General features: G+C 41.4%; 1 protein-coding gene across 1 annotated transcript; it reads left to right on the forward strand.

The window, feature by feature from the left end:
- Window positions 1-235: 235 nt before the first annotated feature.
- Window positions 236-17,309, forward strand: LOC115785451 (clustered mitochondria protein homolog). The gene is made up of 28 exons (XM_030737094.1): window positions 236-503; window positions 2,686-2,795; window positions 2,949-3,120; window positions 3,564-3,701; window positions 3,799-3,953; window positions 4,032-4,186; window positions 5,311-5,433; window positions 5,610-5,742; window positions 5,840-5,932; window positions 6,030-6,196; window positions 6,339-6,518; window positions 6,614-7,051; window positions 7,136-7,209; window positions 7,332-7,436; window positions 7,511-7,611; window positions 7,699-7,851; window positions 8,154-8,216; window positions 8,309-8,541; window positions 8,637-8,721; window positions 8,874-9,027; window positions 9,119-9,258; window positions 12,860-12,940; window positions 13,031-13,156; window positions 13,312-13,421; window positions 13,532-13,625; window positions 13,710-13,835; window positions 13,916-13,989; window positions 16,531-17,309. Exons 1-28 carry the CDS (start codon window positions 455-457, stop codon window positions 17,069-17,071), a joined length of 4,173 nt encoding a protein of 1,390 aa, XP_030592954.1. The 5' UTR covers window positions 236-454; the 3' UTR covers window positions 17,072-17,309.
- Window positions 17,310-17,972: the final 663 nt, after the last annotated feature.

Below are 17,972 nucleotides of genomic sequence, written 5' to 3' on the forward strand. Positions count from 1 at the left end.
ATTAGAGGAATACTGCTTCATTATTAACACCGAGCATGTATGGACTGAAGCACTTCCACATAACGCAACACAAAATACTTAGATTCAGAAGCAGTTTTTGTTGGATTGGTGTCAAAGCAGACTTAATTCTCACTTCTACTCCAGGGCTTCTGGAGGGAGGAGTGAGCAGAGACACACCCAGTCCAACAAGCGTGTGAGACACCCAGAGTAATAATGAGCTTGTGTGGAGCAATAAGAGGAAGGTGTGGCCTTTTACATAGGGAGAGCAGATAAGCTAAGTTTGCTTTGTAGAGAGGGGCAGGAGTTACAATCCTGAACAGGCTCTTTATTTTCTACTCGTCTTGTCCCGCGTTTTAATTCCAGGAGTTTCGAGGAAGACTGCGTGGAAGCAGCTTCTAGCGCTGAAGAAGTAAAACACTAGAAGACAGCACAAGGAAAACTTCAGCAGGCAGCCATGAAGGACAAAGTGAGAAGAGGAGGAGGAAGAAATCAAGCCAAGACTGGTAAGAACTAGCCTGTGGGATATGTTTTACTTATGCGCTCCTCTCTTTTTGGCACTTTCTTCTTCCGTTTTTTTTTTTTTTGGTGTGGCGTCTCCTCTTGCTGGAGACTGTGTGGAGGGTGGGAGATTTAGCTCTGTACTGCTGCTCTGAACATGGCCGGTGCTACTTTTCTGTTTTTACCAACTTCCTGACCACTTGAAGAATCTGCTGCTGCGTATTTTGTGCATTTATTGTGCACCAGTCCACTCACACGCGCGCGCAAACACGTGTTTTTCTGCAGCTAAAATTCCTAGAAATATGTACACAGGTGTGTAGAAGGACATATAAATTGTCACTTGCAATCCTTTTTAAGAAGTAAAATGCTCCACAGCTTTCCTCGATTTGTGTCCAAAACAGTTGCCACACTCTTAAGAGGGCCTCCTAACCTCTCAACATTTGCCACTCCCCTTACATAAAACATGATGATTGAATTAAGGTAGAATGCACGCTAGCCTGTCACCAATGAAATTGCCCTGAAGTGTTTTTCCTTCAAAAAATGGCATCAGTCTTTGTGCTGCGATTGACAAGTTATTTAATTTCAAAGCACATAGGAATGTTTTGAAAACTCAGTTTGCATTGTTACTATACATGCATTCTAGCAAATAAATTATGCTTCCTAGCTCCATTATTGTACAACCCAACCTCAGAAATCAATGCCAATATAGACTTGTCACAAGCTCCAAAAGAGAAGCGGGGGAGAGGAGGAACATTCTGTCAGCCAATCACAAACTGCTTTTATTTTGGGTGCTTTCCAGTTGCAAAGTAGTCCCAGATAGACAGCAAGAATTGTGGATCTAGAGCTGAGTGAATGAGTGACGGTAGCCAGAGATAAGATCAAAGTTATTTTGGGGGGGGCCTTGTAGCGTGCATACCAAAAAAAAAAAAAAAAGTTTCAGTAACCATTGTGTGCGTGCATGCATCATTGCAAGCATGATCCACTGCCAAGGTTTTAGTTTTGTGCCGTGGCTTGCTGTTATATGTCCACTTAGCAGCGCTGGGTGTGGCTGTCCCTTCACTCCGAGATGACATGTAGGCCGGTATGCAAATTAAACAGGTTTAGTCACACTCCCATTTGTGGAAGATGCCAAGTCCTGTTCTCAATAGCTCTGCAAGTGTGTGTGTGTGTGTGTGTGTGTGTGTGTGTGTAAAAACTAGACACTCCCCATGTTTCTTCCCTTGCTCCCCTCCCCCCCCTTGCATAAATTCACTCACCTTCAGGCACTCTTACACACTGACTTTCCATTTCAGCTCAGACTAATTTCAGAGGAAATCGGTGGGAAGAATGTGTTAAGTAGTGACTATCATCCCTTTGTTGCTTGATTCTTTTATAAAAGTGGACACAGTGGGGAAGAAACTTACCTTTAAAACCACAGGTAAAATAAAGGAGAGCAATGATTTGCAAATCATTAACCCTGGATTAATTTGAAAGTAGTACAGAAAGAATGCTCCAAATGTTAGACCTGAGCGACTGTATTTAGTATATGCTTGCAGCAGCACACTTTGTAGAAGTTGGGCATGTTTCCTACTGTGCTACATGTCCTTAACAGCCCTGCAAGTGTTTGGGAACCGAGGAGACCAACTGCTGTTGAAAGGTTTTCTCATTCTTGCTGCTCAAGGAAGCTCAGGGCATCCTTTGTCATATTTTTCTTTGAATTATGTGCCAGATGTTTTCAGTGGGTGGCAGGTCTGAACTGCAGGCTTTTTCTGTGGAGACGTGCTGCTCAAATATGTGCAAAAAGTTTTTTTTTTTTTTTTTTTTTTTTTTTTTTTGTGTCTTGCTGAAAGAAGCAAGGCCTTCCCTGAAAAAGACAGTATTATATTTCAACATTAATGGTGCTTTCACAGATGAACAATTTAACCATCCACTAATGGCCCCAGCTTTTTTGCAGCTTTTTGCTGTCATCCTGTTCAAAATGGGCAGGCATAGTTTAGTATTAAGATGCACAGTACTGTTTTCAATTAAATATGGTGTTTTAAATAATTTGAGCTATTTCATTCTGTTTTTTTTTTTTTTGTTTTGTTTTGTTTGTTTTTTTTTTTTTTTTTGTTCTTTGCACAGTATCATATTCTAATTTCTGGAAACTGAGTTTTATAGTATCTTCTTTGCATGACTCTGATTTTTCTGTTAAATCTATTTAAACAGATGCAAACAGCGTGCCCGGTAGAAAAGATGCTGTCGGTATTCGACTAGATGATGACACATCATTCCCTGTGAAGATCCAGGGAGCAGGAGTCGAGCCATTTGAGTTGCAGGTTTGTTTTTCTTGTTTTAAGATTTAATGAATGATTAGGAGACTACATATTTATTGTTTAAAATCTTTATCTTTTGTTAGATATGCCACTTTGGATAATTTGGCATATCTGCAGTTTTCAACAGATGATGTGTTAAATTTTGCATCTTTGTAGGTCCATGTATTTTGGCTTGTTCAGGATGCCATAATGACTCTGCTTTCGAGGAATGAGGTGTGTCCACGCTCCAACCTCTCACTTGCACTAGCTGGGGCAACTCTGGATCCCCTTGCTCAATTGCAAAACCTCAAGGGCTTGAAAGCAGGTGCCATGCTTCGCCTTGTAGAAGGTATCCATGTTTTTTGTTGTTTTTTGCAACGGTTGTTTTTTTTGATATTACAAACTATTTACACAAAAGCACAATTAAGCACTTGCAAGGCTTCTTATCTTTTAATAATCTCATCCATATTTTCACAGCACACTGTCTGTCTAGTATAATGTATATAGCTGAACTCACCTTTTGATTCATCATACCAGGGTTTATTGATGCAGAGATTTATGGGAGCAAAGATCACAGCTATGTGCAAACCAAGTAGTTCACGCTCACCCTCTAGCTGTTGAAACAATGTAGCCTCAAGCATAGTCCTTGTGTATCTTCTTTCTCAATCTTTTTCCAGCTTGTTCTGTGAAAACAGGGCTGATTATTTTTCACTTTATCAGATCTTTATTGTTTTACTGAGTTTTATACCGGGTTGATCTCAATTTTATGTTGACCTGTGCATGTCTTTCCAGAGCCTTACACCTTCCAGTCAGCCAGGGTCCATCTGGCTCGTGTGCTAGAGCTGCTGAGAACATCGGGACCTCAAGATGCACTGAGAGAAGGACGTTCACCAAGCATACTGCAGGCACTCACACATGCACAAACACCAGGTAATCACACGCATACACTATACACTTAGACAAACTGTAACACATACAGCCAAAATGGCCTCTAACTCAAAATGAAATGTCATTGTTTCTGATGTAGAGTCTAGCTTACCAAATGGAAAGAACCTTAAACGTTCTTTAAGCCAGACAAAAACGGAATCAACTGGCCAGGATGGAGCTCCACCTGAGTACCTCCTCCCTGGTTCCTCAGAAAGACCGCTCATGGCCCTGCTCCCACATAGCTCCCAGCCAGAGGTGCATGAATACCTGGAATCTGTTTAGTTAGTTCACCTAAATGCATTCACTGACTCTGCCTCACTTTTTCCTCATCAGGCCCCCAGTTACCTGAGGGACTTGTCTCTCAGCTGCTGGAACCCTCCTCCAGGACATAGGAAGCTGCAGGGAGACTTCCTGTATATTACTGTGGTCACAATGGAGGGACGGCGCTGTGACATCACATCCTGTCCCAAAGGTTTCTTCCTAAATAGGTAAAGAAATTCATTATTTAATCAAGCTACTTTCTGTGGAGGTGAGGGGTGGGGAGGGAAAAAAGCAGGCGATGATGTATAATCACAAGTCTGAAAAAGTTGGGATGCTGTGTAAAATATAAAACAGAATGCAATGGTTTGCAAATCTCATAAACCCATAATTTTATTCAAAATAAAACATAGAAAACCTATCAAATTGGTAATGAGATTTTTCTTTTTTTCTTTAAGAAAATTATTTTGCTCATTTTTAATTTGATGGCAGCAACGCATCTCAAGTTGATGGGGTGCGATGTTGGCCACTGTGTTGCATCCCCTCTTCTTTTAACAGCCTGTAAACATCTGGGAACTGAAGAGAGCAGCTGCTGGACTTTTGGAAGAGGAATGTTGTCCCATTCTTGTCTGATGGAGGATCAGTTACTCAATAGTCCTCTGTCGTCATTGTTGTAGTTTGCATGTTTTCAGTGGGTGACGGTCCGGACTGCAGGCAGGCCAGTTCAGCACACAGATTTGTCTCCTATGGAGCCATGCTGTTGTAATAGATGCAGTATGTGGTTTAGCATTGTCTTGCTGAAATATGTGAAGGCCTTCCTTGAAAAAACATTGTCTGGATGAGTGCATGTCACTCTGAAACCTGTATATACCTTTCAGCACTGATGGTGCCATTTCAGTTGCACAGGCTGCCAAGTTCACAGGCACTAATGCATCCCCATACCATCAGAGAGACAGACTTTTGAACTGAGTGCTTATAACAAGCCAGATGGTTCCTCTCCTTTTTAGTCTAGAAGCTTCAGCATCCCTGTTTTCCAAAAAGGATTTTGGATTTCAATTTGTCTGACCACAGAACAGTTTTCCACTTTGTGACAGTCCATTTTAAAATGAGCTTTGGCCCGGGGAAGAGGGCAGTGGCACAGTGAATTGTGTTCAGACAATGGTTTTTTGGAAGTGTTCCTGAGTCCATGCAGTTATTTCCATGATAGAATCATGCTTGTTTTTAATGCTGTGCTGTTTGAGGGTCCAAAGATTGCAGCCATCCAATATTGACTTTTCCTGCCATTAAAGACAAAAACTGAAACAATCATGTTGGTTTAATCATGTATTTTCTCTCTTCCTGTCATCATTTGCAGGTCCACAGAAGATGTGTTTGATCCTCGTCCAGCACAGTCCTCTCCAGTTTGTCACTGTTTAACCGACTTGCTCTGTCATATTAGCCCTGGCTTCAAGCAAACTTTTACCACACTGAAAAACAGGTAACATTGTCTTGTTTAGAGTGAATTTGAGTACTGCAGTATTTTGCCAGTAGTGAGGTCAGATGGGGTGTATATTCAAAGTGAGTGACCTAATCAGGAAAACTTGTAAAACATTGCTTTGAAAATGGTTGTACGTGAACTGGAGTATTTGGAGTAATGCAGCTTTTTCTTTTTAGGCCTCCGCAACCACCAGTAGAGGTGATGCCTACACCCTACCACACGCTGAGCTGGCTCGGTCCTCCCTGTGCTACACGTACTCACAAAAACACCTTCAGTAGACTGGGAGTAGATGATCAGGCAGCTACACAGGTTGTTTACAGCAGAAGATGGCTGTTTCAAGATAGTTGCTGGCAGCAGTTTGCTGTTGGCAGTGATCCTAATTATGCATACCATTGTTTATACACAGGCTCCAGACTGGAATGAGGAGCTACAAGCAGCCAGAGATCTTCCTCAAGGAAGTCTGGAGGAGAGGCTGCAGAGGGACAAAGCAGTACTTCAAGTAAATATAGATGCTGTCATTTAGCTCACTGCAGTGATTTAGTTTTCACTTCATTCACTGTCATATACTCTTCATTCATTCCTACCTTTTTGCTCAGGTAAACAGTGCATTTGTGAGTGCTGTCATGCAGGGGGCAGAGACTGTTGTAGATGGTTTTGTTGAGCCAGTTAATAGAAACCCAGAAGATCCAGCTTTCCTGTGGGGTGGCCTGTTCATGAGCCAGGGGGCAGCAAGTGCAGTGTTTGGTGGCGAAAGGGGCCGCAGGTAAGTGCAAAGCCCATTTGCTCCTAATTGTGTGCATGTATACGATTCATATCACGTTGTGTATGATAAGCTGGTTCTAACATAGTTCTTGTTCATTATTGACTGGTGCAGATTATTTGACTTCTTCATCTTGTACTTGCAGGGCTGCTCAGAGGCTGGAGCTTAAAGGTGTGCAGGCTTACAGTGACTTGGAGGGGTTGCAGGGGCTCCACACTCTGCCTACAGCCGTTGTTGACTACAGAGGGGTTCGCCTGTCTGCCCAGGGTCTAGCCCCTGGTTTGGAGGGCTCTGAGCAGGACCAGGGAACTGCTCCTCCCTCAAGGTGCGCCTTCTAAAGTTGTTTTTGTTTATTGACAAGAGTGTAATGATTTTAAACTTTAAAGATTTTTACTGCTGCCTGTCTCCTTCTGTCTTCAGAGGCTTGCTGTACGGTGTAAATGCAGGACCTCAAGAGTCCCCCCATCGCAGACAGCTACTAGAACTCTTGGCTCATTCAGCCAAATCTCTTTCTCTCCAGAGACATGTTGTGCTGGCACCCAATGGTCACCAGGTGCCACTGTTCACCTCAGTGGATGCGCAGGGGCTGTTGGGAGCTGATGGGAGGTTCTACTTACTAGATGTTTTCAGAAGCTTCCCAGCTGATGCCAACTTCTGTCCAGAGGTTGAGACAGAAAATTTTACAGTCACTGGAGAAGAGGAGAGTAATAAAGGCTGTGAAGAGGGTGAGAACAAGAAGGGATGTATAAAAGAAGGTTGGCCAGAGGATTATCATACAAACACTGACCTTCCAAGGAGCTACCCTCATGGCCTCTGCAGATTGAGGCCAGAGCTGGTGCAGGCCTTCATCCAGCACAAGTGAGTAGTACATCAGAGAAGACACTTTTAAGCTTTTAAGTTTTCTTTAAGATTTTTTTTAAGTTGCTTTTGTTGTATTTTAAGACATTGCCAGTTCACTCAGCGTGTCAGAAAGCTGTTGGATGAAAACGGAGGCTTTGAAGAATGTGCAACATCTGGTAAATGTTTTAATTGATCTTACTGACTGGACACTGATATTCTGACTAATTCAAACTGCAGTTTGGCAGTTTTATTTATTTATTTTTTTTGGTGTCTCTCCCCCCCCCCCCAATTTTCACAGGTGACTCTCGAGCCACTGCTGCAGTCCGAGCTGCGTGTAAAGATGTGGGCTCGGTTAGTGACATCATCTTTGAGATGCGCTTTAACCCAAATGTTTTCTCTTCAGGTATGTAGGCTAACTACCCACAAACAGTTCTCTTATTAAAACACATTATGACATGTTGCTTGTACAAATTTAAGGGGTAGCTTTTCCTCCGAGTGAAAATACATCAACAAAGCTACAGGAACGGTTACTGAGGGAAGCAGCAGCTTTTGTCATCACACACCAGATACCAGCCTTTGTAAGTAGATCCATAGTTAACGTGATCCAAATGGTACATCATATAAAAGTGAACATGCTGACTAGATGCACATGTCTGTGTTTGCAGTTGGAAAGTTGTCTACAAAGCAGTGAGGCACCAGTGGATGGAGCTACTCTTAAAAATGCTCTACATCAAAGAGGCATCAACCTCAGATACCTTGGCCATGTGATCAAGGCCATAACCCAGTCGGAGTATAAGGAGCACCTGAGGCATATAATGGTTTGTTTAACTTTAAAACATAAATAAATAAATAATGCTGCTTTCTTACTGTATTATATCTTCTTGCAGCTGTCTTTCAGATTCCTAGTGTGTGTGCATATATAGACTGACATTGTGCATTATTAGTCTTTACCTACATTTATATATTATTTTTATCACTGTTGTATATGTATAGTTTTGCACTCTGTGCCTGTGGGACCTCTACTCTCGCTTGTTAGTTATTGTAGATCGTACTATTTTCATGCTGCTGTAACATAATTTCCCTTGCGGGATCAATAAAGTATCTTTTTTTTTTTCACCAGAGAACAGTCATAGCTGAAATATTCATTCGCTCAACAAAAAGAGTGTTCAACAGTTTCCTCCAGGTACTCTTAAAGTGTTCTTTGATTAAATATGTTGGCACACTTTGGTTTTTGAAAAAGCAGCAGGTGTGAGTCCTCTGGTCATTTCTTTGTAGGGTGTGGATGTGCCGAGTCTCTCTGTAGCTGTCAGTCACTTCCTCAGCTGCCTACTGGTCCCCCACTTCTCACCCACTTCTGTAGGAGAGGACACGAAGAAAAAGTCAAGACGGCGTGGCCGAGGGTCTGGGGCATCTGAAAGCACACCCTGGAGCACGCTCACAGGGGCTGAGCTGTGGAACCTGGTCTGCCAGGATGCTGCTGAAACCTATAATGTCTCTGACAGCCTGGGGTGAGGACATGGCTTTTGTTGGTTCCCAACATGTTTATGTAATAAAGGGTGAATATAAGGACAACCCCTTGTCTTTTCTCTCTTTTGTGGAACAGCTCTGGTCCAAACCACCTGGTAGACCTCTACGGCCTCCAGAAACTCTCCTTGCTCAGAGAGTTCTGTTTAAAGACTGGAGTACAGGTAGCACACCTGAAATATGAATTTAGTATTAAATTGGCCTGTTTAAATAAGTCTGTCCAAGTGTACCTTAAATTGCAAAATTAGCTCTTGAAAATAAATTCTGTATATTAAAAAAAGGAAAAGGCACTTTTTAAATCCTGTGTCCTCACTAGTTGAGACTGAGAGACTATTACTTCGACAACCAAAACAAAGTTCCTGTTGGTCCAGATGACATCCTCAACATTATCCCTGTTGTCAAGCATGTTCACATGCCAACTGTGGATGCCTCAAAAGCATATCACGCTGCACAGATCTCCATTCAGAAGGGTAGGTCACCAAACCAGCTGCGCCAGACTGCAAGTGATTTTAACCAGTGTGAATTGATTTGAAAAACAATTTTGTGTGATTATGATTGCAGGTCTGCTGGATCAGGCCCATGAGCAGCTAAAAGAAGCAGTCTACCTGTATGGTAGGGTGTGTGATGATCTTCACCCTGAGGCGGGTTATTGCCACAGCTTGCTGGCCAAGGTGGCTTTCCTCCAGGGGAAGACGGCTGAGGTAGGCTGACGACTCGCCGACCCTTCAGTGACTCTGTTAGTTAGAAACATTACAACATGGCTACATTTGAGGGGAAATTGAACCTATACTATACTTTAACCTATACTTTCTTTACTACATGCTTTATTACTTTAATACTTTATACATACTTTAATTCTTATTTACTTTAATACTCGATTTAAGTAAGTATTAAAGTGTTTACTTTCTTTACTATTTACTTTTTTACTTTAACACTATATTACTTTAATACTTTAATGCCTATATTAATACTTACTTACTTTAATACTTAATGTAGCCGGCCTGCCTTTGTACTTCAGCCTGCAGCAAACTCTCTGCGTTGTGTTGTGAGACAGAAGTGAAGGAGTCGACTGTCACTTTGCCAGTTGAGGCGGGTTTATTCTCCCAAAGCTGTTTGAATAAACAAAAAAATCAGTACAGCAACATCTTGTCATGGAGCTTCTACATGCACACCTCTCCTCAGCAGCGCCTCCAGCCAACTGACTAGGTGTGTGCTATCATAACACATCTCATTAACTTCATATGTATTTCAAGTACTTTATAAATATAGATAATAAACAAAAAAGTGCATGGCATCTTGATCATATAGTAACAATTACTTAATAAAACAATTCTGCTTAAGGAGAACCTATCTCTAACCCAACAGTGGCAATTTTATACTTTTTTTTTTTGAACAATGAATAAACAGTGAACATGAACATAAATAATTACTTAGTGCAAAAATAATTTAAAAATTAACAAACTAAACAAATATACATGCCATAAGTCAAAAAGGAGCTCACATACCTTTTTGAATAAACACAAAAATCAGTACAGCAGCAACTTGTCATGGAGCTTCTACATGCACACCTTTTAAGAGAGAGAACCAGCAAACCGCATGAGAAACTGCCTGCATGCTCCTGCAGCATAGCTTTAATATACTTTAATACTTGGATACTTTTAATATTTAAAGTATGAAAGTAATCAAATAATATTTAATACTTTAAGCACATTCAAATAATAGTAAAATAGTTTAATGCAAGATTTAGACTTCAAATGGTTTTAGTTAAGTGGAATAAATGCACTGCTCACAACAATGAAAGGAACAAAAAAATGTAAAGCTTTAAGTCAAATGTCTGGGATATTGATTTGGTCAGTTAAGTGGCAGAGGGGGTTGTTAATCAGTTTCAGCTGCTTTGGTGTTTAATGAAATAAACAGCAGGTGCACTACAGAGGCAACAATGAGACAACCCCTGAAACAGGGATGGTTTTATGGATGGAGGCCACTGACATGTATTCTTTTCTGTTTGTGTGTGTGTGTGTGTGTTTGCCCCCCCCCCCACTAGTTTTGTATTTGGCAATACCTGGACCCTACAGAGGTTGCACAGGTAGTCCACCTCCTCCAAGATGGCACATCAATATGTGCCATTGCCAGAAGGTTTGCTGTGTCTCCCAGCACAGTCTTAAGAACTTAAGAGATTCCAGGAGACAGGCAGCCTTTACTCTAAAGGCCCTTTCACACCTCTAAAGGCCCTTTCACACCGGACGCGTAAATTCCGTGCGAATGTTTCGTGCGTTAAAAATATTTTTCGGACTCTCCTGTTCTTAATGCAGCCGTTCACACCGAACGCGTCATTTCACAGGACGAATTTGCGGCATTTATTTTTTCGGATCAAGTTCGATTTTTCTGACTTTCGCAAGCGAACAAACAGGACTGACCAATCAGAGTGCTGCATTTAGCAGCATGTGAGGTCATAGCTCAAAACACGAACCGATGTACTGAATATACAGTGATGTGGGAACAATAAAATCATAATATTTTACCTCAGACACACAGCTACACGCTGCTCCGGGTCAGTCAGCTCTCTGATATTATCCTCTGCCTCCTCACATGTGATCCCAACTCTGCCAACAAGAGCTCAAACTGTCCCACTGACATCCAGAAATTTGAGTGAAAGCATCCGTGATGCAGCTTCAGCTCAGAGATCAAACCATGAAACTGTCCCTGCTGCTGCTTTCTTATGAGTTGGATGAACCCATAAACTGTTTCTTCCTTTTCTTGTTTAGAAACATCAGGACCATTACATCATCGCTTGATGTCGACTGCATTTTTTTGTTCCCACCGTGCGTTATAATGTATAGGGAGGATTTAGTCACAAAAACGCAATGCGTCCGGTGTGTATGTAGGTTACACGACAGGTTCGCATCCGAAAGATTCGGAATTTCGTGTCGTTTTTACGCAACGCATCCGGTGTGAAAGGGCCTTAAGAGAGCTGGACAGGGCCGTAGAAGGTCCTTAATCCATCAGCAGAACTGGTATCTGCTCCTTTTGTGCAAAGAGGAACAGGATGAGCACTGCCAGAGCCCTATAAAATGACCTCCAGCAGGCCCCTGGTGTGACTGTCTCTGACCAAACAATCTGAAAAAGACTTCATGAGGGTGGCCTGAGGGCCTGACATCCTCTAGTGTCTGTCCTCACTGCTGTGGAGGCTGATTGGCATTTGCCATAGAATACCAGAACTGGCACAGATGAGAGCAGGTTCACCCTGAACACATGTGTGGGTTTTTTTTTTTTTGTTTTTTTTGTGTGTGTGTCAGTGTGTACTGGAACAATAGTGGTCAGTATGTCCGAATTAGTTTCTGAATTAAATTGGACCTTTTAAAGAGACAGTTTATTCCCAAAACCCTTTCACCTAGGGCCTATTTTCTCTTGACCAAACTGCCAACTGCCAACCACACCCATCTTGCCTCATGCAAGTGAAAGCATAGCAGGATATAAATATTACTGGTATACACACTGAGCTGTAATTTTAGCTACACTATATGAACAAAAGTATTGGGCCACACCTCTTAATCTTTGAATTCAGGTGTTCTCAGTCCCATTGCCACAGGTGTATAAAACCAGGCACCTAGCCATGCAGTCTGCATTTACAAACATTTGAGACAGAATGGGGCATTCTAAAGAGCTCACTGAATTTGAGCACAGTGCTGTAGTAGGAGTCCGGTCAATTTGCAACATTTTTATATATTTTTTCCCCTCCTAGATATTTCACTTGTTAGTTTTCTTTTTTTTTTTTTTTTTTATTTGTTTTTTGTTGAAAAAGTGGGGGCATTTAGGAACCACAGAAACTTGCCACAAACTGATAGACCACATGAAGTTACAGAGCAGGGAGTTGCTGGGTGCAGAGCTGCATGAGTCACCAATGTTCTGCTGACTCACTAACAAACCACTTCTGGCATGAACATCAGCACAAAAACTGTGCACCAGGAACTTCATGACATTTCCTTAGCTGAACAGCGGCTATAGGAGTAATGTGAAGGTGGCCCAGAAATATTTGTCTCTAGGTGTGTGTGTGTGTGTGTGGGGTGGGGGGTGGGGGGGGTGGGGGGGTTTGAGTGGCTAGGACAACATTTCTAAAGTGAGTGTTTAAGCTGTTTCCTTTACATTGAATATAAGGCAGATATCTCTACTGCTGAAAACTCAAACCATAACTGTCCTGTAGCATTAAAGGCCAGAGGACCTGAATGGAGAATGGATGTTTGGGTAAACTGTTCCTTTAAGAAACTATCAATTTCTCATAATCTGTGTGACTCTGTTTTCAAGGCCCGCAGTGTCCAGCTGAAGGCAGTAGTAATCAGTGAGAGGGTGCTCGGCTTTGATCATCCAAACACTATTCAGCAATATGTGAGTAGAGCTACACATTTGTGTATTAGAGAATGTGTACTTTATCTAGTCACCACAAAACCATAAATATGATTTTGTTTTTATATGTAGGCCCTCTTAGGTGTGTATGTGTATGCTGGAGGGGAGACCGCCCTGGCACAGAGGTTCCTCCTCAGAGCTCGTCTGCTAATGCTAACAGTGCACGGAGAAGACCATCCGTACACAGCGACACTGGATGTAGGTTTGAAGGACTTATCACCTCAGTCTAAAGTGCTGTTTACCACAAGCTCAGAAGAGAGGCTTTTCACAGTACAATGAAAGAAGAAATGAATATGTAACTGCCAATTCACAGAAACAAAAAAAAAATCAGTTCTTACATTGTCATCTTGCAGAACTGCCTTGGGCTTGTGCTAGCAGAAGATCAGACTGGGCAGTTCCTAAAAAATGCCCTGAAACTTAACACTTCCTTCTTTGGCACCACAAATCTACAGACTGCTCTCAAGTAAGATGTAATTTATTATCCTGCTGATATTTTGAATAAAAAGTCAGTGAGTTCACTTTGCTCCATTATTAAACATCACCATGTCTCTTCCTGGTTTCTTGTCTGTGCAGTCAGCACTTGTTGGCCCAGTGGATGTGCAGAAAGGGTGACTACAGAAGTGCTATGACACATGAGAAGGAAGCCTTGACTGCCTTTACCTCACTGGTCAGTAAGTGTGAGAAGATGAAGTGGACTGACTGACTGTATGTACATGGATTCATGGACTTTTTTTTTTTTTTTTTTTCGTAGTTTGGAGAGGATCACCCACAAACACGCTGCAGCAAAGACTTCTTGTCCACCATAACCAAGCAGGCAGTGAAGGTTGAACGCACTCTCAGACAGGCAGGAGCTGAGTGCACAGAGGCAACTGTGGAGGTAGGTGCCGAAGCTCATATAGAACTTCTCTTTTTGAAAGAAAAAGGTATGCTAAACCTTCCCATCCTTTATTTCCTTAGTGTCTAAGCCCAACATCTGACATTATTCTGGAGCAGCTGGTTCTGGTTACAGGGATCAGGAAGATTACACAGAGGTAAATATTCACTGAAGCATATGCTGTAGTATGGTGTATATCCAAAGTTTAATGCAGTGTAATGATGCACACCACAATCTGGATTTGTGTGTGTGTGTGTGTGTGTGTTTTGTTTTGTGTTGTGTTGTGTTGTGTTGTGTTTTGTTTTTTTTGAGATTGTGTATATATTGTCTAGTCTTACAGCACACCAAGAAAAGAACTGAGGGCATACAGTTAGGTCCACAACTTGTTAGAACACAAATTTCTTTGTAATTTTGCCTCTGTATGCCACTAGCAGTGGATTTTAAATCAGACAAATAAAAATGAAGTGCAGATTTTCAGCTTTAATTCAAGGCATTCTTATAAAAACTTGCATTAACTGTTTAGGAAGTACAGCCTTTTTTCCTCTTTAATATATACAGTGTATCACAAAAGTGAGTACACCCCTCACATTTCTGCATATATTTAAGTATATCCTTTCATGGGACAACACTGACAAAATGACACTTTGACACAATGAAAAGTAGTCTGTGTGCAGCTTATATAACAGTGTAAATTTATTCTTCCCTCAAAATAACTCAATATACAGCCATTAATGTCTAAACCAGCAGCAACAAAAGTGAGTACACCCCTAAGAGACTACACACGTAAATGTCCAAATTGAGCACTGCTTATCATTTCCCCTCCAAAATGTCATGTGACTCATTAGTGTTACTAGGTCTCAGGTGTGCATAGGGAGCAGGTGTGTTCAGTTTTGTAGTACAGCTCTCACTCTCTCATACTGGTCACTGAAAGTTCCAACATGGCACCTCATGGCAAAGAACTCTCTGAGGATCTTAAAAGACGAATTGTTGCACTACATGAAGACTGTTATATAAGCTGCACACAGACTACTTTTCATTGTGTCAGTGTTGTCCCATGAAAAGATATACTTAAATATATGCAGACATGTGAGGGGTGTACTCACTTTGGCGATACACTGTAGTTCCCTATTTTCAGAAGCTCAAGCAGCTTTATGGTCAAATGAGACCTGTTCCGTAATTTCATGACACTTGAAGAATATATCCTACTCTGTCACCATAAAATACAGAATGAAGAATCTGAAAAAAGTGACACGGGCCTGGAAAAAATGTAATTTGTATTTTAAAAGCTTTTCACTGTAATTTTAAATATGAGGCCCAAAGAGTAAGTAGTGTCAAATCAGCAGTCTGGTAACTTCTTAAATCAAATGAATATACTGACCAGCTCAGCAACACTGAAAGACCAGAAGGCAACAGACGTGCATGATGACAGAATTAATCCTATGGTTAGGGAAAAGCAACTTCACAACATCAAAGTCAAGAACACTCTTGAGGAGTTAGGACTGTCATGAAGGTCTACAATCAACATATGGCTTTATGACTGGAAATAGAGGATTTTAAAAATAAGGTGCAAACTACTGGCTACAATCAAGAACAAGAAGGCCGGGGGGGGGCATACGTAACATTGCCTCACTATGTTTGACATATATGGCTGCCAGTGGAACTGGGGCACTAGTGCTTATTGATGATGTGACCTCTCATAAAAGTAGCAGGATGAACTGAAGTGTACAGGGTTTTACTCTGATCAGTTTTGCAGCATTTGTCTGAATCTGAACAGACACCACTTAACGCTGCAAAGGGATAATGATCCAAAGTATACTGCAAAAGCAATTCGAGATTTTGTGAAGGCAGAGAAATGAGATTCTTCAATGGCCAAGTCTGTCACCTGACCTCAGCCAAGTAGAGCACCTTTTCAGTTATTAAATGCAAAACTGAAGGCAGACACACAAACAAGCAGCAGGTGGCTGTAGTAAAGGCCTGCCAGAGCATCTCAAGTGAGGGGAAACAGCATTTGGTGATGTCTGTGGGTTTGAGACTTCAGTCATTGACTGCAAAGGATTTTTATCCAAGTTTTAAAAATACTTAGTTTGTCCAATTACTTTTGAGCCTCTGAAATGCCTTGAATTTAAGTCTGCACTTCATTCACATCTTGATTGTTTGTATAATCACCACAGTGGTTTTTAAATTATGGACCTAACTGTATCTTGTATAAACATTAAGCCAAAATGGATAAACTCTGTAATAGGAACACTGTCTCTAAACCTGGCATTTCTGTACATTTCTTCTAGGTGTGTGTGTGTGTGTGTGTGTGTGTGTGTGTGTGTGTATTTGTTCTGCTGGATAGCTTTGTGCAATTTCTCTTGGAGAAAACAACCAAAAAAAAAAAAAAAAAAAAAAACGCCCCACAAATCTAAGGAGAATCTGTTCAGTTTTAGAAAGCTCAAGATGATTTTGAACATCTGAATAATAACCACCTGATGAAATCAAATGTGTGGTGTTGTTGGTGTGGTGTGTGTGTGTTTTTTTTTTTTTTTTTTACATAATCATTAAACTTAAACTAGTTTTTAGTGAGTTTTAATTTTCATATTTGGGTACATGAAACCAAACTGAGATGTTTTAAAATCCAGTGGCATTTTATTTAGCATATTTCAATGTTTTTCTGATGTAGAAGCCCACTTATGACGTGATTGTGTTTTCACAGTGATAGGTTCCAGGAGTATAAGCAGAAACACCTGGAACTAAAGGCTGCAGTGGCAAAAGAGCTGGGACTTAAACTTCCTAACGTTGCTTCCATGATTGCGAATGAAGGAGGGAAAAGTTCAGATCAAGAAACAGGATGTGGGAAGGAACCTGAGGGTGGGGGAAACCCAGCAGCAGAGAATACAAGTGAGAGCCAGCAGGGGCAGCAAGTGGAAGAGGCATCTCTGGAGAGTGCTGGAGATATTTCAGCTAATGGTCATGTGGTGGAGCCAGCTGAGCAGAGCCAGCAAAAGGAGAGAACCAATGCAGAAGGTGACAAAGCAGCCTCTGATAAGGTCCAGACAGTAAATGAGATGCAGTCGAGCTCAGGTGAACTAAATGGAAGGATTGATGTCACTGCAAGCCCATCAGCGCTTAGGAGTGAAGTGACATGGGCAGATGTTGTTTCAAAATCAGTTGTAGCCAGCGGAACAGGAGGCAAAGCCACAGCTGTAAATGGAGTAGGAGATGGCAACACCGCCAATGGAACAGCTGAAGAATGAACACAAAGCTAATGAAGAGTTGTAATCGAGTTTTCCAAAGTCACTGCTGTAAGATTAAAAACTCTTCCAGTATTTCCTGATGTAATTTGATCCAATGAACAAGGACAGAATGAGATTAGAGAGTGGGAGGATAAGTATTACTTTGTGCTGAAGATTTTACTGTTATACTGACTCTGTAAGAGGGTTGAAACTTTTTTTTTTTTTTTTCTTTTCCTCAATAAACTTTTTACCGTGGTGTATTAAAGTATGTCTTCAGTTACTGTTTTTGGCACTTACATGACTAAAGATGACACACAGATATTAGGTCTATAATGAAGTCAGGATCCACGTGTTAAACTAACCTAATTTAAAGGGGCGTGTGTGTGTGTGTGCGCGTGCATGGGTGAACTGAAGTACTGCAAGGTCAAAGACGACAATTTATATAAAGTTTTTTTTCTAATCTGTTCAGTTTTGGTGAAGCTTCTGCTGCTGAAGCTCATCTGTCTCAACATTTGACATGTGACAGATGCTCTTCAGCGTACCTTGGCTGTAATGTGATTATGAGTTACTGTTGCTTTCCTAATGACCGGACTGCTTCCTGCTTGAAGCAGTCTGGCCATTTTCCTCTAACCTCTGGCATTGAGAAATTTCCACCCAGAGAACTTCTGCTCACTGGATATTTTCTTTTTTCAGACCATCCTCTGTAAACTCTAGAGATGGTTGTGTGGGGGGAAAATCCAAGTAGATCAGCAGTTTCTGAAATATACAGACCAGCCTGTCTGCCACCAACAACCATGCCACATTCAAAGTCACAACTGACTAATTAGATACTTGGCTTAATAGGTGAACAGGTGTACCAAAAAAGAAGTGGCCAGTGAGTGCATAGCTGGTTAATTGGATAGAACATCAGTATTATAGCTGA

The sequence above is a fragment of the Archocentrus centrarchus genome, chromosome 9, assembly GCF_007364275.1.
Source record: "Archocentrus centrarchus isolate MPI-CPG fArcCen1 chromosome 9, fArcCen1, whole genome shotgun sequence".
Lineage (NCBI taxonomy): Eukaryota > Metazoa > Chordata > Actinopteri > Cichliformes > Cichlidae > Archocentrus > Archocentrus centrarchus.